The sequence below is a fragment of the Girardinichthys multiradiatus genome, chromosome 9 (genome assembly GCF_021462225.1).
Source record: "Girardinichthys multiradiatus isolate DD_20200921_A chromosome 9, DD_fGirMul_XY1, whole genome shotgun sequence".
NCBI classification, from domain to species: Eukaryota; Metazoa; Chordata; class Actinopteri; order Cyprinodontiformes; family Goodeidae; genus Girardinichthys; species Girardinichthys multiradiatus.
Genome location: NC_061802.1, coordinates 19563354 through 19585254, shown reverse-complemented (window position 1 = coordinate 19585254; position 21901 = coordinate 19563354). Strand labels below are relative to the sequence as shown.

Sequence of the window (21901 nt, the reverse complement as noted above, 5' to 3'; positions counted from 1 at the left end):
AGGCTGTAATAGCTAAAGTTAAATGTCCGATTGTTCACCCAGTTAGGTTGCTTACAATAATTCACATGTAAAGCAATCACTTGGGGAAGGGAGGTTACTTTGATCTATACGTAAAGGCCATTTCAAACCTCAGGGCACATATTTTTTCCTGCAAATTTTCGCAAACAAATCCAAATAATAAACAAAGATTAAATAATGTTGCTGCAATTTAAATTCTGCTTTCTTTGCTGCGTATAATTAGGACACCATTGTAAAATTGATTTCCAAATAATTACGCAGAACACAGACAGCAGATACACGCCGATTAGCAGTTGAATACGCAGTTGAATACATGCGTATAAACGTGCAGAAACATATGAACGCTTGCGCTTTTCTCGGCCTGTTTTGCGCGTTCCAGTTCACATACCTTTCACTCTGACTCTGTACTCCGTGCGCTAATGGGGAGGTTGCAGTTGCATCACTTTTTTTTTTTTCCTTGCCTCCACCACCACCACCCAACTCACCCACCCATCCATCCAACCCCTCCTTACAGCTTTGTAAAGTCCATCATTAACGGGATTAAATAGCTGAGATTGCAGAGCGTTGAAACTACGAGTTTTGAGGCAATGCTTTCCGGTCTCCTTGCCTGATTGGACAGAGGAGACATGATGTCAGATGACCGCATGCGCCACGGATTGGAGAGACCGGCGTAAACAAAGCCGCGAGGAGGAGGTGGAGCAGGAGGAGGAAGAGGACAGGTCTCCACATCTCCAGACAGTCCGACCAAGACACCGGAGCCGACTTTATGCATGGGGAGGGCGGCCCCGCCGGCGCACGCTTGTCTGCTACATTTACGCTGACAGTCTCGTGTTAATTGGTGATGTGCTTTAAAGACTTCTGGAAGAGATAAAGGGAAACTTGCCGTCGTCTTTCCGTCCGGACGTTGCGCATTTAGTAGAGAATACTAGCTTAACAGCAACAGTCCCTCGTTAAATAGTAAAAAGGGGAAGTGTTATTGTAGATATTTCTCTCAGGCGCAGTTAGTAAAATTACATGGAGTGAAGTTGAGTCACGTCGGATAGGGATCCTGATATATACGCGACCCGATCACGTTTAGAGAATGTCCGACTCGTCTTGGATCAAGCTTTATCCTCATAGCATGGTCCAATAATTTGGAAGACACAGAGAGAGAAAGAGAAAGCGCGAGAGAAACAGAAAGTAAGAAACAGAACTCGAGAAAAAAAATAGGACTTTCGGGACATTTCGAGGTGTGTTTGCCTCACACATCCAGGTGTCCCGCCGAGCGGTGCGCGGTCTCCAGCTCAGGCAGGGAGCGCTGACATGCTGCCTAAAGTCGAGACTGAATCTTTGGGACTCACTCGATCGTATGGGGAACAGGGGCACCTGCCAAGAAACGTGCAAGGTAAGACTCGCCATTCCACCGATTGTCCGTGTAGCTGCTCGAGTGCTCAATAATGAGTTGACCACTTCTGCGCAGCGCATCGGGCTGAAGTTCTCAGCGCGCCAGCATAAAAACTTTGGTTTAAGTTCGTTTCCGTTACTTTTATACAGGTGACACCAGCTAAAAGCAAAAGTGCACTTTGATCAAAGTTGTGCCATAAAAGTGTTTATTTGTTAAGTATATTTACTAAGCGGATCATTGTTATAGTTTTACTGAAATGGGTTTCCATAAACGTACTATTTATTTCAAAAATTTCGCATCTTTCTATCTTTTATGTATATACAGATGCAAATTTCAACGCACTTATTTACGTTTGGCCGGTGAACAATTATTAACCAGCTGTCAATTAACCAAACAATCAAAAACTGAAAGGAGGAAATTAAACCTTACTTAAGTATTTATCTTGTATTTATTTCTGAGGTTTCAAAACCAAACATGTCTTCATCTTTATACGCTACAAAATTGTCCAGATGATTGTTTCGTTTGTAAAGAAAATATATTTAGATAACAGATTACTACCCCCCTTAAAACAAGTTGAAACTGCGAAGAATAACAGTCTGATTTGGTAGTATGACCTTGGAATGACACATATTAAATCCTAAATGACCCGAAATATATATATATATATATATATATATATATATAAATATATATATATATATATAATTTTATTTTGCCCTTGAACGTGTCAGAAACGATGCTTTTAATTATGTAGTCTCACGTTGGCTTCACTTCAGAGTGACCATCTTTTCCAAAAATAATATAAAGCTAAAATGGAAAGGTAACACAAATTCGAACGTCGCTGGATTTTATATTTGCTGTAGATTTTAAAATAGTCTTTTCATTAAAAAAATTTATGAAAACGCCGCAATAATTTTCACATTTGAAAAGCAGAATAAAGGGTCTAGTTTCATAAACCGTGTTTGATTCTTACACGTTTTTCGGAATGGACATAATTATGCATATTCCCCTCGGGACTACTTTTTTTTTTTCTTGATCTTCCTGCAAAGCTGAATAGACTTACAGCAGCGAACATTAAAATAAAAAGACTGACTCATAGTCAAAGATAAACACCTGAATGCCTGCTTATTCCACAAGTCATTCCACAGCAATATAAGCGGGCAATCAATTAACCCGCTTTTGGTTTAATGGCACACTGATAAGACTCACAGAAGAAGTGGTTACTTAGAGAGGTTATTATCTGATTTTGCGGAAAACTAGAAAAAAAGTAGCCGAAAAATGTGACTGAAAATGTAATTCGTCCAATAATGATTTCTTGTTGTTATTATTATTTTTTTTAATGATAATATAAGATTTGGGGATATATACGCAAGTGACTTTTCAAAACTTATTTATAATACACCCATTTAACTTTGCAGCAGGGAGATAATTTTTGTTTTTTAACAAACGCTGTTTTCACCTTCATTTAAATTATTTATTCTCAGCAACTCACACTTTGGTTAAACCTAAAATAGTTTTATCTTATTGGCAGCGTGAAGGTTTAACTATTAAACATGTTCTGTTTCACGAGTTTAATAAAGAGCATAACTGCAACCGCTTCCCTGGAAAGGGAACCTGCAAAACCATTTCTTTTGTGTGCTTTAAAGCAAAAAAAAAAAACAAAGACAAAAAAAAAAAAAAAAACATATGTATATACTATTTAATGTACTAACTAACTCGCGTTCAGAGATTATTTTTGCTTTGAGTGTCTGTGAAAAGATAGAGAAAAAAGCCCGCAGTCTGGTGGAACTTGTTGCTTCAACTCGAATATTCAGCGCGGATCCCAGCAGGGCAGCGCGATAACAAACTACAAATCATGTCTAATTAACGGGTCTCAGCGAGCAAATGAAGTGGATGTAGCAGGAATATGTGCGTGTGTGTGCGTGTGTGTGTGTTTGTGTGAAGGCCACGGAAAAGGCGTGTGTGGCTGACAAAATATTTCCACTTTTACAGCCGCATCCACCGAGGTTTTCCTGTTTGATCTTGGCTGCTTTGCTTTTTTATGATAAGTGCCATAAAATGCTTTTGTAACTGTTGTAAATGTCTGCCTGGTTGTTTGCTCATGGGCAAACACTACTTGCAAGTATTTCTAAACCTTACGTAAATCAAAGCAACGATAAAAATAGGTCCACTTAAAAAAATCGTTTGACATAGTCTAGTCTTTTATGAGCGAGATTTGTGAAAATATAATTGGGACATTTTACGCGCACCCGTTGCCAAATTTTGTCCTTTCCAGATTCACAATAATGACTTTTATTTTTCTGAAACCAAAATAAATTTGCATTTAATAACTTGTTAGAAAACATACAAAATGCAGCTGCTACTTTTGCACAACTTTAAAGCAGAAATAAATCTACATGAACTGGCCTTTGGCGTTAGTGCTGATTCTTAGAAAAAAAAAGAAATGTTGGTTTTAGATGTTTTTTTTTTCTTCTTTCTAATCGCCCGCAAAGATAAGGACTTCTCTGTGTATTTTCATGTGTCTGTGGGCGGTAACATTTTCTCATCCAATCCTCAAGTCTAATATCTCCCTATTTACCCCAGCGATTTCACGACTTAGACGCATGCATATTTATGAGGCTGACTTTTATGCACTTTCTTCCTTTTTTGTTTTTGGGCTGCAAGAAGAGACAGCAGTAAGAGGAAGAAATGGTTGCGTCCCTCTCCACACACTCCAAATTCGACCCTTCATAGTGTCTGCCTCTAAGATTTAAAGCTTCTGAAGGGGAATCACAAAATCTCATTCAGTTGCGACGCGGAGTCCCTCCGCGGTTTACCTTGATTGGTGAGAGCGGGCTTTTGGGGAAAGAGAGCGCTCAGCACTGAAATAGACTTCACTCTGCGTATGTGTGTCCGTGTGTCCTCTGCAGCCTCCCAGTTAAAAATGATGGACTACTCCTATGACGAAGACCTGGACGAGATGTGTCCCGTTTGCGGAGACAAGGTTTCCGGGTATCACTATGGACTCCTGACCTGCGAAAGTTGCAAGGTTGGTGCTCCTCAAGATGACAAAATGTTTGTCGTTTTTTTGTGCTGTGACCTAAAATATAATTATGTGTTTATATGTTTCCGTTTGTCATGGCTAAAACAGTTTAATACAGTTTTTGTTAGGAAGGTTCAAGTTGTTTAAAACTGTTTAGCAGCATTATATCAAGTCTTGTCAGCATTAAATTGTCATGTGCTCTGTGTGATGTAGGCTGTTTAGCATCTAAGCCACACTGTCAATGTTTATAGTCAAATTTATTTTTTAATGTTTATAATTTATTTCATTGCAAACATAAACTTCTGTTAAAGTTTTTTTTTATGCTGTTAAATAATTTTTTAGATGCTGTACATTTGCATTCTTTCCCCTAAAAAGTGTAACAGAAGAACAAAATTTCCCTTCCTCACCAAAATTGGGAAGGAAAAACTCTTTCTTGAACCTTTCTGTGCAATAGAAGGAAAGAAGCAATTCAAGATATTTTTCCCACACTCAGTTGCTGTTTTTCAGCCATATTTGCTACCACTGACATAGATAGATAGACAGATAGATAGATAGATAGATAGATAGATAGATAGATAGATAGATAGATAGATAGATAGATAGACAGACAGACAGACAGATAGACAGACAGACAGACAGACAGACAGACAGACAGACAGACAGACAGACAGACAGACAGACAGACAGATAGATAGAAGTTCACACAAAGCAAATGTTTCAAACAATTACAACATTATTTCTCTGTCCAGTGTAGAATAGCTCAACTTGAGTTTTACCAGCCAAAAATATTTTGTAGTTTGAACTAAAGATTACCAAGTACTGTCCACATTCCTCAAAAGCAATAAAACCAGTCTTGAATGTAGTGCGGAATAGACCAGCTCCAATGTCCAATCAGTGTGTTTTCCTACAGTGCTTATACTCTACACAACTTAGCTGGCTGTACGCTGACATGCAAATTCGCAAAAGAAAAGTAATTTGGAGTGCAACTGACAAATACCTTTTTTGTTTTTCCAATATTTCATGCTCTCTCTGAACACAATGGCACCCTGGGCAGTGAGCCATGTCACTCATATCAAAATCTGAAATGGCACAGTCCACAAAACATGTGGGAGGTTGCAACACTTGAGGCAAAATGTAGTCCAGTGATGTTGCTGTTTGAACAAGCTTATGTCTCACCATCTAAAATTCTTATCACAGCTTCATTAAGAGCTCATCCGTTTTTCCTGAGCTACATGTTAAGACGGGAAGAAAATACAAGGCACTGGACTGTTCAACATGAACTATATCAACAACTTATTTGTGTTTCTCTTCCTCAACACAGAGCAAATCAGGGTTTATTTAGTTTTTCCTGTTTAGTAAAGCTGTCAGTGCAAAATTAAACCAAGACAATTGTCTCCACATTAACACTTCAGCGTAAAATTGCAGCTCGCAGTACTGATGCTGCAGTGCACATTTCTTGCCTATGTGGTCATTATTCAAAGCAGATGTTATAGATTTGATCCCGTATTTTGACCTTGAGATGCTGAACATTTGCTTGAAGGGAGACGTCAGTGGCATGTCTGTTGCTCCTCAGCCTCGGCGCTGCCAATCCGCGTGTTTCCCAGTTGACTTTAAACATTCTGATGTTTTGTGTATGTGTGTATGTGTATGTGTGTTCTGGATGCAGATGAAGAGGTGTTTTATAGAATGTTGTATATCCTTGTTGAAACATTAATGATATTGATAATTACCCGAAGCCTGTCATTGATTATCTTTAAAATGTAGCATTTTGTATGGTCATCTGGGCTGGGCTGATAAATCAGTCTGTTGACACATTACAGGTTCATTCTGACATTAAATATATGCCAGCATCCATGCAGGCAGTTCGATCCATCTTTATTTTACTGGAAGCTACTTCCAGGTTAATCAGTGTAAAAAGCAAAGGTTAGATTTGATCGCTTTTAACTTTTTTTGACAAGTCTTAGTCACGATCCACCTTTATTTTCAGCTAACCTCACCATTTTCCCATATATTCTTTCAGTCTTGTGTTGCACAATTATAAATATGGCCTACTCCTCACCAGTTTCAGACTGTTACAGCTTGATATGCTACAGAACAAACAGATATGATGCACATGCTAAAAGATTGACCAAGTTGCATTTGCAGGCATCAAATGTGCCCATAGACACACACATAAGCAATCATTCAGGTGCAGAGATCATGTCAGTTCATTCACATCTCCTCAGTAAGGTAAATATGTTAGCATATCAAACCTGCTGCAATATTAAAAAGAAGCTGGGCTGCATGAGCTCTTTTTTAAGTTTTTGTCGAGAAATTTTAGTTGAGAGAACAGCGAGAGAATAACCTCTGAATCCTAAAATATAGATAGCTTATGGGTCAGAAACATATGGCCAGACTCATTCACTGCACACAAAATTGAGCAGTGCTGCCCAAATACTACAATAAAATTGTAATAAATATTTTTCTTTGTTTAAATCTGAAGCATTGCAGTGCAAATGCAGTAAAAGCTGTTTATATCTATAATGCAAGAAAACAACATTGACTTAAGTCTTGGATTGCTCTCAATTTCAAAAGAGCAGTTTTCAGATGTTGCACACTTAACTCACAAATAGCGTGTTGGAATCAAGTTGGGTGCTCATATGTGAATACTGAAGTTAAAGTATCTCCAAAGCACAAATTTTAATCTAGGGAGTCTATGTTCCAGAAGCCAAAACTTTGTCATTTTTTCTAAGTTTGGTCACATCAGGCAATGCAGATTGTCAATTAAATATGTGTTTGGTGAGATATTGACAGCAGCATGTTCTTTTTTTATTTAATTTTAAAGAGCAGGTTTAAGGATTCTCCTCCTAGGTTATGGATCTAGAATACGTTAATACCACTTTCCTCTGTTTGATTTTCCCTGCTGCTGCCAATAATAAATTCCATGTATGAATCTCTAATCCCGAAACTTTAAATTATGTATATAATTTATTGGATGTTTTTGCTCTCATGTGCCTATATTGTTCAATAATTAAGTATAGCACTGAAAATAAAAAATAAAAAACTTAATTCCTGGAGTTTTTGTGTGAAAGGAGAATATTGAAAGTAAGAACCAAAATATTTTATCATGTACTGTAACATGCAGTGTAACATTGAAAAACAAACCAAAACAGCTAAGCAGAAGTTTATATCTTGCTCTTCTGTTAAAATCCAAATAATTGCAGTAATGGTGTAAAAAAAATGTATTTCATGACTGAATTCGGTGTGAAAGACCAACCAGAAATGAACGTGAAATAACTTGTAGAAACACTGTAAGTGAAGCATCACATGAATTGGAGAATATCTTTAAAAACTCCCCTCTGTCTGTGTGTGTGTATGTGTGTGTGTGTGTGTGCCTGTGTGTGTATGTATTCATTAAGCCTGTCCCTCTCCATCTGTCTGGGAGTGTGAATGGGCCAATTACCATCGCGTCGCAGGGGTCAAGAGTGTTGACGTCTTAATTGGTTCTCTCTGCAGGGCTTCTTCAAGCGCACCGTCCAGAACAACAAGCGCTACACATGTATAGAGAACCAGAGCTGCCAGATTGACAAGACCCAGAGAAAGCGCTGCCCGTACTGCCGCTTCCAAAAGTGCCTCACTGTCGGCATGAAACTAGAAGGTACGAGGACATTTTTTTCACTATTCAGCTTTTTGGCTTATTGCAGAGTGAGTAAAAGAGGCAACTTCTCCACTGAATTTTGGTGTCTCTATTTAGATTTGTTTTGTCCTTGTACATGTGGTTGTGGGAAGTCATAGCACAAACCCTGGTCAGCGGTGTCTGCAGGTGCTGTGGGTGAATGTTTGATGGATGGAGTTGCAGCTGCTGCTTTAGAAGGACAACAGCATGACATCTTCAGAAGAAATAGCAACACAAAAAGAAGTACATTGTAGTTAAAATATTAATCAAAATAGTGTCTTTTGCAAAACATACATGATGTCAAAGCTTAATTCTGCATATAGTTTTAATGTAACCATTACAGGTAAAATCTGATTGCATATTTTGCTGATTATATTAGTTACAGTCCTGGTGGAATCATCCTTTTATCCATACAGTAAATAATTACAGAACAAAATCAAAACATTTCTGCACATTACTGATATAAACTAATTACAGTTGGAATAATTTAGTTTTCAGACAAATTCCTGCGATTTTCACTGTTAATGTTTAGAAGAGCAGTGATGACCAATAACATTTTGAGAGTCAATCATCTCATAACAAGAGGTAAAATATATTTTACACATACACATATTATGGGCAACACCACATTTTAGAATACACAGATAAAAAGACGAAAATACATCACCGAACATGTCCAATTCAGTCAAATGTGGACACAAAAAAATATATTGTCAGAGCTTTCCACAAGTCAGCATTTAATGTCTTAAATTTGTAGGAGATTGATGAATAGTTCACATCAGATTCAGTCTGTTCTGGTGTTCATAGTAAACACATTTCAATAATATTAAAAAAATCTTACACAGTGCATCTCCAATAGTACAAAGGCAGCTTCCATGAATTCTCAACTGAGTATAGAAGGCATGCATATTCATTTTTTATTTCTATTTACCTGAAAGTCAAAGGCAATTTATTCTTACGTTGATGCTTTGCATGTAAATGCATGAAAATTCTTAGTTGGTCCTCAGAGAGAAATAGTTGCAACAGAAAGAAGAAGTGATTGAGAAAGCAGTATTTGGTCTAATGTCATTTATTTTGAAAAGATAAAGTTTTATTTTTATTTGATAAACTCCATTGTCATTTCTTGGTACACGGTAACAGGTCGAAGGTAGTTGGAGGCAGGGAGGGTTGTCTTGTTGCTGCTGTAAGTGTAAAGAGAAAGATAAAATATTATAGTAAGAAACCTTTGAGAATAATTAGTTTTTTCTTGAAATGACACTAATTACATCTAGTTTCACCTAAATAAAACTAAATTCTGTGTAATTGTTTTTGTGAAAAGATCATAGAGACATATTTTCACATATACATTGAAAATAAAGGAAAAAACTGCAAAAATTAAAGGAAAAAAATAAACCAAAGAAAGACAAAACTCAAATCTCGAGGTGTCTCTTTATTTACCTGCCACTGTGGTTTCATTAACAGCTATTAACTGTAAATGGCCTTTGGGCAGAATGTCCCGGACAGTCATTTGAAAGCTACCCGGGGTGGGGGAAGGTTAGGAAGCGGTGGTTGTGTTTGATTTGTTTTGCCTGCGGTAACTTTCCGCTCGTGGGCAAGATGAGGCCCTGCACCACTCTGTCAGGTGCCAGAAGCTCTAGTGGGTGACTCCTGCCATATCCAGTAAAGACCTCCCACACAGAAGAGCTGACACCCCTTACCACACACACAGACACACACATACGACTGTACAGGCAAACACATACAGCTCTGCCTTCTAAACACATACATATATTCATAACAGGAAAGTTGTTCAGATGGCCACAGGCAGGAGGAAGTAGTTGTCATTTAATCTAAAAAGAGAAAATGATCTCAGCCATGTGCTTTGTTCCAGTGCATGGTGGCCTTCAAAAACATGTAAATTCAGGAGATAAACCAGAAATCAAATGTAAAGAAAACTTGAAAGTTGGCTCTGAGTGCCCTATTTTCAGTTTGTTTTTGTTGTGTCTACTGTTCACTTTTTGGCTTTTTGTGTTTGTTTATATTGGTTGAGTATTTGTGGCAACCAGTGAGGCAGTATGTTCAGTTTTAGAAAGAAGATGAAAAAACATGTTGAAATGCCTGAGACAGTACAAATCTCCTTCCAAATGTGTCTTCAGAGCTCTTCTAATTGCAACTTTTTTCAGTGTGGTAATTTAGCTAATTTACTAATTTCAACTTTTTTTTTATAAACAAAATGGAATTGAAAACACAAATAAACATAAATTGGTCTATTGCGTTTAATCCCTGAGACACATTTTTAAAATACGAGGATGGGAGAAGTTTGGTCTGAGAGCACAAGCTAACTCAGCTAATTTATAGAGATTGCTTGACAGTTTTGTGAAATTTATTCCCAATTGTGTGCATTTGTCCAATTAGACAAGGAAAGTTTATACTAATTTAGTCTAAAAATGTTCACTCTATCCAACCCCTCAGAAGCTCATCCAAGTGTCTAAATTGCACATTGACTTAATGAATCTAGGGCTTTATGGTTCTTTTGTGTTTTAGTCTTCAGGAGCTTCTATTGCCTATTCCAATTAGAAATGGAAACATTTGTATACTACTTGAATTCAACTGGAATGTTTGTGAGACTAAAATTAAAGAAAAGGTCAATTTTTCATAGTTCGGATATAAAATCTCATAGAAAATTATGTGTGTGCACATTTATTTTGTAAAAATGGAAACTGGTGAAAGAAAAAATAGTTCCGACTTCCTCCTTACAAGGTACTCTGAGTTCTGCACTTTTGATGTTAATACCACCTTGAAATCTGAATAGATTGCTCAGTGAGATATTTTTTAGATTTAGGCAGCTAGAAACATGTCTGGAAGTGTTCCTCGTTTTCTTTAAGAGACGTTTGTTCGAACCTTACAAAACTGATGTACATGCTTTCGGGCTAATAAACTGTCCCATTTATGTTGTTTTGAAAGAGGTGATTTAAAGAATTTTGCACGTTGAGGTGTGTTATTATTTTGGTGAAAGTGGTGTTTCAGTTTAAGAAAAGTGATTGCCTGACAATATTACATTATGGTTTATTGTTGTTGCCTTAGCATTAGTTACATGTGTTATAAAATTGAATAATTGGTAAATGTGCATCTATCCCACTAACATAGGCAGAACATTAATCTGTTATCCCAGTTGGATTGTCCTAAATGGATTAAAAACAAAAATTGTTGTACCTTTACAAGACAAGGTCAAGACCATTTGTATCCAAATTAGAGTAAGTTAGTCTAGGATGAACATTGCTGTTATATTTTTTAACTTAAAATTTTTTTTTGTAAATATGCATAAAACAGTAAAGGATGGTTTTTATGTGACTGGTTTTGAGTAAAAAGTCCACTCCACCCACAAGCTGCAAACACTATTGCTATGCTGTGCAGCATCTTCTGCCAGCATTGTCCCACTGAAAAAACAAGATTTGATTCATTAGAACATCACTCACTGCAGCCAGTGAAGCGTGCCATATTTGAACAGCTCCCACTGGCATGATTGTCTTTTTTGCTTGCTAATAGTTGTCTTGTATCATATGCTTCACTGAGCTGCCTAATATTTCCTTCACTAGTGTATCATTTTGAAGGTAGAGCATAACATTAATATTCTGATCCCTACGTAAATTTGTTATTTCAGGAATGGTGAGACATCATTCCTCCTTTTACATAGTTTTTTTTTTCTTGTTTGCAGTTAATCATTCATCAAATTTTAAATGATTGATTACTATAAATTGAAAACCTCTGAAGAGCCACTTAGTTGAAATTAGCAGCACTGGCTGAGTATTTGTATATTCCCTGCTGCATCTCTCCCCCACTCTCTCCACTTTTTATTTCCTCTCCATCTTTCCAGGTCTGATTTGTCTTCCATCAGCCTCTCAGTATCTGCAGTGGGAAAGCCAGGGAGCTGTCCCATTACTTATGCATAGGTATCATAGGTATTCATGTGTGTGCATGGGCTAGGGCGCATCCGGAGCAAGGGCCGGGGCCCTGACATGACAAACAGGGTGTCAGCAAGGCTCCGTGGGACCCATTAATATGCCGGCGCCCGACAGGGATCCTCACATACTCACGCTTAATATTCCTGTATATTAAACAACCATAAATCAGAGGATATAAGCACTGAGGGCTGTGTGTAAGATAGGTGTTCAGCTTTTGTTATTGTCTATGTGTAGGTGGGTGCTCAGAAATGGTGCGTTGCTATAAAATGAATTTTCTGTGCATATCTGTGCTTGTTTGTACAAGTTTGAGGCATACAGGGAACACTGGACAATTTTGGGTAATGGGAATAGTTGCTTCAGATTGGAAATTCATACATTTTGTGTACCCAAGTTTTTGCATTTGTGCTGTCATACAACAGCGCAGAGTGTATGGAAATGGTCTTTAGTCCAGCAGAAGGATACAGACGCCAACACCGTGTAAAGATATGAAAACCTAATATTTGTAGTTTTGTTTATTAGGAAGGAGCCTGTTTAATTTTGCCGGCATTTTCATCATTTCTGCTGCTTGTCTCGGTTTCTTTACTGAGGGTCCCAGAGAATCTTGACTGTGTTTAGACAATCTACCAAACGTAAACACATTATTTTCTTGGCAAAGAGCAATGCAACCGTGGAAGGAAATGCAATGCCACTGAAGCCATTAATGCATGAAACTTTATATTAGATAAACTGAAAACCTTATAGTCCTCATTTCTGTTGAGTTAAAGGATCATATGAATAGGGGTTAGCTTTCTTGTTAGAAGCTAAATTGTTGCAGTGTCCAACCCATTATCATTGCTCCTCCTTATTCAAACATGCATATTTCCCTTAGCCCCCTTACACATGCATGCAACCCCCCCCCCCCCCCATGCCCTCCCCCTCCAAATTAATCCATGTTACATGAATGCAAATCACCTTGTTTAATTAGAGACAAAAGATGTGTGCATCTGTGTGTGTGTGTGTCAGTATGCATGTCTATGTCTACCACCACCACTAACTCTGGTATTCATGATGTGCTGTCGGTCCCTGGGTCCGAGGCAGGCAAGAAAGGCAGTCAGGGCCTAATTTTGTTTTCCCAGTAGGGCCAACTATTAGTTTCTCAGCTCATTAATTACACTGTTGTAGGGAATCATTAATAGTTAAAGTTGCCCTTCAATAATATACAATGGATATATTTGACAGGGCTCCCGATTTCTTCTTTATTTCTTTTGAAGTGGGATACATTTTTCAGTGGTTATGATCACCCATGAGTCTGGTTGAGTGGATGTTGTAAGGATGCATGTTCCTTACAAGGTAAGTGGTTGTTGGAGTATGAGTAAATCACTGCGTTTAAGCCACCGAGCCTCTTCAAGGTGGTAGACTGGCGTGCACCACCTCTCTGATGGGGAGCAGTGTGTGATGTCTTCCCTGTTAGCCACTTTGCGTTTGTGTGTCCAATCTATACATAAGTGTGTGTATGTGTGTGTGGCTGCCCTCTTGGTGGTACTTGTTCAGATCAGTGACAGGCACATTTTGTGAAAGAGGTCATTAAAATCCCTCCCAAGGCAGCTTAGTGTGTAATACATGAATGTGTGTGTGGGTATGCGTATATGTCTTTGTACATGCGTCTGCCCATCTTTTGCCCCTGAACTTAAATCCAGCTCCACGCCTTCTCCACACCCCCACTTCACTTTCCCTCTTCTGTTCTTTCATTCATCTGTCAAGGCATCTGAAGTTTGAGTGGACCCAAGATTTCTTGCCACAGTATGTGACTGCTCCTTGAGTATGAGAAGGTCAAATGTATGTGTGCTTAAAGGTATATTTGTCTGCATTTTGATGCATTTAAAAAGATGGAAGTCCTTTCCAGATTTAGCATGCTCTGGGTCTAATATTTTTGAATATTAGAAGTGAAAAGTCAAGTGCATATTTTTCCTTTTTTGTTGGTGCATTAAGTCCCAGACGTCTGTTGGCTTCTTGCACGCTGGGCCCCGCGAAGCCTTGTCAGAATAAGACGTAATTAAGTATGAATAATTAACACCAGTGCCCCCCAACTGAGAGATAGTAAAGCAGCTTCCCCATGGCAGCAGTCAGCCAGATCACACACAAACCTCATTGCAATCCACTGTGTGCCCAGTTTGTTCATTAGAAATACCCACTGCACACACTCGTTGTGATCCTCACCGCAGGATCCCTGCAATGAGGGGTGGGGGGAGACAGGGGAGCATCGTGGGTGTGTTTGTTTCATCAGAAAAAAATAACCCAGACTGATCAGGCCTTTAGTCCTAGAAAGAAGTTCTTGCTAATTGACACAGACATTTTAAAAGCTTTTAGGAATTGCATAATCAGAGAAGTTGAATTTTTTTTTTGTCAGTTTATGCTAGTAACTAACTTCTGAGAGGCAGGTCAAACCCCCACCCCCTACCTACTAAAAAAAGACCAGTTGTACTATGATCCTTCTGTTGTTGGGTTCATACAAGTTTAATATTTTGGTCAATGAGTAACATTACTATCACTTAGCTCTGTGAGCTTTAACGTTCAACAGATAAATAGTGCAGTCGTCATGGGTAAACCTTTGCCATACAGACAACTAACTTTGAAAACTCCCCCACACACCCCACACCCCACCACCACCCCCTCCAGGACTTTATATATTTGTACCAATGGCCATTTGGCATGCAACGAGACTTTGACATCAGAAGACGAAAAAGTATATGATATTGGTATGATATTGTGTAAGTAAATGTGACAAGAACACATTCTAGTAATATTTTTGAAAAACCTTAGAATCCCCAATTTGTTTTGCTTTCATAAACAGAGTAAAAGTTTCATAAATCTAAAACAGTTTTTTTTTAAATAATCTCTGTTCAGTTTAAATGATCAAGCTCAACTGTTCAGTCTAAGTCTAAATTTAGATTTTTAACAAGAGATGTTTAAATGATCAAACTGTCAAATAGCCTGAATTACAAACCAACTTTAGGGCCATTAGCAGCTAATGGTAAGTTAGTTGTAATATTCTTACAGTGCATTCAAATTATTTGTATCTTGCCAGTCAGTTTGTCAATAATTCTATTTCTAAGTAGGTAAAGTGGTGAGAGCTTTTCACTGCTTTTGTAATCACGTTTTGTTCGACAGGAACTCTTTTTATCACCTGTGTCAACACAACAGTGCAGCTCAAGGACTTCTTCCTTTTTTTCTTCAAAATTAGAATCTGAAGCATATGTAGATACTACAGGGGTCCAAGCTTAAAGCTCTTATATATGGGGGTTTATTTTAATAGCTTTCATTTAATCCACCAGTCGAAGTCACTGACTCCATTAATCAGAACCAGCCTCAACTGATTCATGTGTTGGATCAGACAAAACAGGCCAGCCTTCACTCCCCATGAGTCCTGACACTGGTTCACCACTATTTCGTCATTGATGCACGTTTTTAGAAAAATGGACCACTGCAGACCAGGAACACCCCATGAAACTATGGAGAAGCTCCCACCAGGTCTTCCAGCCACCCCAGTTTGGCCCTTGCCAAATGTGCTTAAATATTCATGCTTGTTTTTTTTTTCCAGATTATAATACATCAACTTTAATGAAATAATGTTCTCTTGCTGGCTAATATAACCTAACTACCAACAAATGCCATGAACACGAGCTAATCAGCGTTATTTTCATTACCTCTTGTGCCATCATAATGTTGTTCCTGAAAAGTGTTAAACAACAATTAAAATCTAAACTCTTGCACCTTTACCCCTCAATAAAGTATTTGCTCCTAGTCTTTGATGCAATTTCATGTTGTATGATGAATAGATTTATTATTCTAGGTGCGTTATTTGTTTTTTTAACAAGAATGTATGTGAACATTGGCTTTGTCCTTTATAAATGCTATCAAGAATGAATATGTATTGTATAATTGTGAACTCATAGCTGTGCTTCTCCTCTTTGTCTTCCTCTTAGCTGTGCGAGCTGATCGCATGCGTGGTGGTCGTAACAAGTTCGGCCCAATGTACAAACGTGACCGTGCCCTCAAGCAGCAAAAGAAGGCGCTGATCCGAGCAAACGGCCTTAAGATTGAGGCCATGAGTCAGGTGATGCAAGCTGTACCCACTGACCTCACTATTTCCTCAGCCATTCAGAACATTCACTCAGCCGCCTCCAAGGGCCTTCAGCTGAGCCACCACGCTGGCCACCACAGCAGTCACCATCACCACCATCACCATCATCACCATGCTACAGCCTTGCCTCCTACAGACTACGACCGTAGCCCTTTTGTTACTTCTCCTGTCAGTATGGCAATGCCGCCACATGCAGGCAGCCTGCAGGGCTACCAGGCGGCCTACGGACACTTTCAGGGCACGCGCACCATCAAGTCAGAGTACCCCGACCCATACACCAGCTCGCCAGAATCCATCATGGGCTACGCTTATGTTGACGCCTACCAGTCCGGCTCGCCGCCCAGCTTCCCCCACCTGATAGTAGAGCTGCTAAAATGTGAACCCGATGAACCACAGGTTCAGGCAAAGATCCTGGCCTATCTACAGCAGGAGCAAGCCAGCAGAGGCAAACACGAGAAGCTCAACACATTTGGGCTGATGTGCAAGATGGCCGACCAAACACTCTTCTCTATTGTGGAGTGGGCACGCAGCAGCATTTTCTTCCGTGAACTTAAGGTAAGTGTGAATGGTCCACTGTAGTGATGCTATTATTTGATTATAAAGACATGTTCAAAATATAGGCAATCTGCTTTTTAACATTATAGTGGGATTTAACACTGCTCATATACATCATTTGTTCTGTTTCTTATGTTCGACGGCACTTAATCTCCTTTTTATGTTGCATCTCAACACTAACGCTGAGTGTACAAGGCTGTGGGCAGTAAGCCAGAATTTGCTGACTGCTGGCACTACTGCCTGTCCTAGTGCCTAATCAAAATTCAGCAGCCAGTTGTTTTTGTCAAGTGTGTGACAGATTTTTTTTTTTTTTTGTGGGTTTTGAAAACTTTCAGCCTGAGCTTCTGGCACACTATGCCAATTTAATTGGATACTTTGATTAGTTTTTTTAGCACAAGAAACATTGTGTTTTTTCATTTGTGTTATTTATATTTATTTTAGAATGATTTAATTTTATGGTTGGTTTATTAACATTTATTGGTAGCATTTTGTGTTTTTAGTGGTCAAATGTTTTTTCTCTAATTCTAATTTCCTAAACTTTACATTTCAGCTTAAAAGACCACACAGATCATTCAGTTTAGAGTCCATGATTAGTTCTGTGTTTCTCAGTCTCATATAAAGTTATAATGTTAAAAGAAATTTGTTTGTATTCTCTGATAAAGAGTACTCCCCTAAACATTTAAGCCAAAGGTTCAGGTATACTGGTGAAAAAGGATCAATGGGGCACCTAGATAGGGACTGCAACAGTCTAAATGTGACATTGCAACCCTGTAAGTCCTGACTCTATTTTTATAGCACAGTTTTGACTTTAAACCTTTGTGACATGAGCTTGCATTTGATTTCCAACCATTTAATTATGCTTGAAAAGAGATACCAAAATCACACTTTTTACATTACAGGTGTAAACATTCTGTCATTTGTTATTGTTTAACTGAGTCAATCCCAAATGAACGATGTTTGCCTTCTTCGATACTTCACTCTGGAGTCTTCTTTCTTTTTATCACAGAACCTCAGAGAGAGCTTGTGGTGTATATTTTACTTACAGCTTTATTTGATCTGAATGAGGGTGAATGTCCACAAAGCGATCTGAAAGGCAGTTGATTAGCCTGCACTCACCTGATTTTCTTCACCTCGCCTGCTTCTTTTTATGTCTGTTTGTCTCACAATGTGCCGCCACAGGCTCAGCTGCATATTCATGGGCCTGTTGCCAAATCCCCTCTAAATATTTAGTGTAATTTTGTTTTCAAAAGGGAAAATCACAACCCAAAGATTGTTATATTAAAAAAATGTGCCAATTACAAAACAGATAAGAGTCCTTGAATAACACATGTCGACATTTAGCATGCACTGTGTCCCCCTCTCTTGACCTTTTTGAGATATGTACTTGCATTTGCCATAGAGGTTCGTTATGCAAAGTCACACACACACATACAGAAGGGCTTACTGAAAGATGTGGCTACACCTAATAATTGTGTGTGGTTTGCTCATTAACTTTGAATGATCATTTCTGCTCCATTGTGAAGCCTCTCTCGTTCTCACTCCCTCCTCCTAATTCAATTATCTCACCCACTAGTGTTTGTCGCTCCCCTGATTTGCCGTGAATGAGTTGCCATTATGTTTGCCTAATGACTATCCATATTACCCTATTTTAACAGTAATTGACGAGTGCTTGTTACAAAGGTAGAAAATGACCTGGGCTTAATGCAGGAGAAAGCTTTTCCCACTGGCCCCAGTAAACTGGCCCCAGTGCATTCTGGGGGAAGTGGAAAATGCATCTCACTCAAGTGAGGGAGATAATAGAACTTGAGCTACTATGCTGTCCCCCCTGTGTTTAAAGCATCATCCAAAGTAGAAGGGGTTTTTATAAATAATATGCTTGCTGTGGCTCTAAAAGTTTTTTCCCACATGCTCGACTGCCCTGTCTTTCTTTTTGTTTCTCATTATAAACTCTGGAAATAATCTGAGATTCTGTGAGAAAAAGAATATTCAAAGCATGGCAAACTCTATTATTTGTCTAATGAGCACATTTTTAAAAGATTTATGAATTCTTGAATTCTTTGAATATATTGTCTTGTGTAAGTTCCCATCAGTTTTTTTAATGCATTTAATTCTTCTTTGTAATTCAAATATTCCTTGAACTTTTCCACATTTTGCCATGCTACAACCACAAGCTTCAATAGATTTTCTTGGGATTTTACATGATTGACAAACAGAACGTTGTGCATAATTGTGTAATGTTTACAAGTAAAATTTCAAACAGTGTTGGGTGCATCTGTATTTTTCATGATGAGTCAGTGCACTGTATAACCAATTTGTATGCTAATTAAGCTCCACATTTTTAGCTTTGCACACCTAGAGACTGATTTCCCTTACCTTTTTCTATGCAAAACATCTTAAACTTGATCAGATTGGATGGAGAGCACTTGTGGACATCAGTTTTCAAGTGTTTGTACTTCATACATTGGATTTAGGTCTGGACTGGGGCATTCTAAGACATCAATATGCTTTGATCTAAACCATTGTATTGTAGCACTGAATGTTTGGGGCTATTCTTGAACGTGAAACTCCGTCCCAGTCTCAAGTCTTTAGCACACTCCATGGAGTATTGCTCCATCCATCTTCTAATCAACTCTGATTCAACTCCCCATCTCTGGCAAACAATAGCATCCCAACAGCATAAACCACCCAATACCATTGATTATGATGGAGGTAGCATGTGTATCGTGATCATTTAGTTTTCTGACACAGTTAGCATTTTGGTACAAACAAATCTGCATCATCTAGCCAGAGCCTCTTCATGTATCTATTAATGAATGCCTGATGGAGTACATGTCTAATTGTTGTGCTTTTAACAAATTTTCTCATGTTAGTTATGGATTTCTGCAGCTCCTCCAGAGGTATCATGGGCCGCTTGATTGTTTTGCTTATTAAGCCTTATCTTAGCAGTTTAAGTGGAATATCATGTGTTGGTAGGTTTACAGTTGTGCAATACTCTTTCTGTTTTTGGATGATGGGTTAAACACTGAACAGGTCCATGTGTTGTTTTATAAATTAACCCTGCTTTAAACTTCTCTAAAACTTTATCCCTCCCTGTGGGATGAATTTTCTCAACTTAATTATGTTTGTTTAGTAATGTTTGCTTATACCCCTCTGAAGCCTTCACAGAACAGATGTAATGAGATTAGAATATGAGCACAGACTTCTGAAAACAATAGGTTACACTCAACTTTATTTATGGGTACTACTGTAAAGGCAATGGATACAGTTTCAAGTAGCAATTTTTAAAATGTTGTTTGTAAAACATTATGAAATGGGAATATAATTTCCTTCCATTATTGTGCTGCTTTGTGTTGCTGTATTACATGAAATCCTAATAACATACAATGAATTGTTTTGGTTGCATCGTGACATTTGACAAGTTTTAGGGGTATAAATACTTTTGCAAGACACTGTAGCTATTCATGATCATGTATGTGTTTTAAACTATGTTAAGTGATTGATCTTCATAGATCATGAGAAATGAAGATAAAATCACCCACAATGACCCTTTATTGTTTTGGCAAACTAAATATAATTACAACTCAAAGAAGCTGTGTTTGGGAATCTATCTGAACTTTGACTTCTATTACTAATACTGTTTAGACTATTACCGTAAATGTGAGGTCAAGCCTGGGAGTAAAAAGACAGGATGCATAGTGGAATTAAAAGTTTGTTACAAGGATGGTTTGCCACTGTAGGAAGTTATAAATACAGCTGCAACTAGCACACATGCACATTCATATGCACACATACCCAGATTAGAGCACAACCACTTCACTATTATTAGCTATGTAAGAACAAAAGAATTTATTTTGTAACAGAGCCAAGCTGGAAGGGTGTGTGCAAGGCATCTGCCAGAAAAATGTTTAAAGATGTAGTTTCCATACGTTGGCCGTGGCCACAGCACACATAAATATCTTGCCATTAAGGGAACCTACAACGGAGAATTTTCCATTCTTTTCCAGCGTTGCACGCTGCCTCTGTTTCTCCCTCTCTTACCCTATGGGAATGAGCCATGACGTGAGGAACATTTATTTCTTACACATCAAATCCAAAACGTTAGAGTATGTGCTTTATGACTAACCTGCCTTGGTCTTGATTTCTTAAGCACACCGACAGATTGTGGCAGGTCTGGTGCCCTGCTTATGAAATCACATACATAATGAAATAACGTTTGTCAGCTGGGTTGAGACCATGGGTTGTTGTGGTTATTTTATAACATTCTGAGTGTACTGAGAACAGGTGGATGTTTGGTGATTGTATTTGAATCTAGAAATGACTTTTACGATTTTCTTTTTAAATAACTGCATATTTTATTATTGAAATATTAGGTAGCTGCAATTGTGTTCAGAACCTTGAACATGGTTAAACCCATCATAAGGGCCAATCTTATTTCATTAGTACAAAAGTGGTTTAGATTAGTCTAGTGGAAATACTTTACTTTTTTTTTTTTTGGAGAGAATCGTGTTTAATAGAACTTTATGTGGTTCAGGATCTTTTTAAACATGCTGCTATGAATTTAATTTAAAATAGGTTCATGTACATATTCTTGAACAGATAGGATGAGTTAAAATGTGTTGTTTGTGAGAAATTGACTGGTCAATTATAATACTATCCTGTCCACCTTCTATTGGAAGCACCAGTATTTTATTGGACTGCAATGTGTAGAAATGTTGAAATAAGTAACTTTGTTCCATGTTGATTCTTAATTGGAAGCCATGTTGATTGGGCTTACATGCCACAACTGCCTTTGGATCAGGGGAGTTTGAAGGCTGGGTGATTGTCTCATGAGTTTTATTTCATCCCAAATGGATGTTTGTTGCCATGTGAAGGAAGGTTTATCCAAATCATTGTTGCAGCTGTGCCTTACGGCTGATCGGTGCACACAATGAGTGCAGAAATAAATTTACATTATCTTGTGTTATATAACAAGTGATACTGTTGTTTTAATGTGTTGAAAAGAACAAGACAATTGTTTTTTTTCTCTCTCAGTGAGATAGGATTCTGCTACCACAACCCCCCACCCACTCACTCCCTCATCCACCCAAGCCTGTCTGTGAACCGCTTCGACCACTCTGTTAAAACTGCTATTCCTGTCTATTTTACAGAAGCCTTGGTAATATAGACTAGCCAGTATTTCAAATCACAATCCTCATTGCCAGTATCA

General features: G+C 38.2%; 1 protein-coding gene across 1 annotated transcript in view; it reads left to right on the top strand.

Annotated features, from left to right (window-relative positions):
* The first annotated feature begins 713 nt into the window (after positions 1–713).
* Positions 714–21901, top strand: part of nr5a2 (nuclear receptor subfamily 5, group A, member 2) — a 77861-nt gene continuing 56673 nt past the window's right edge. Inside the window, exons 1-4 of the mRNA XM_047374414.1 lie at positions 714–1402; positions 4312–4430; positions 7920–8061; positions 15983–16695. Of these exons, the coding sequence (XP_047230370.1) occupies positions 1321–1402; positions 4312–4430; positions 7920–8061; positions 15983–16695 (1056 nt within the window). The 5' untranslated portion in view covers positions 714–1320. The remainder of the gene's footprint in view (positions 1403–4311; positions 4431–7919; positions 8062–15982; positions 16696–21901) is intronic.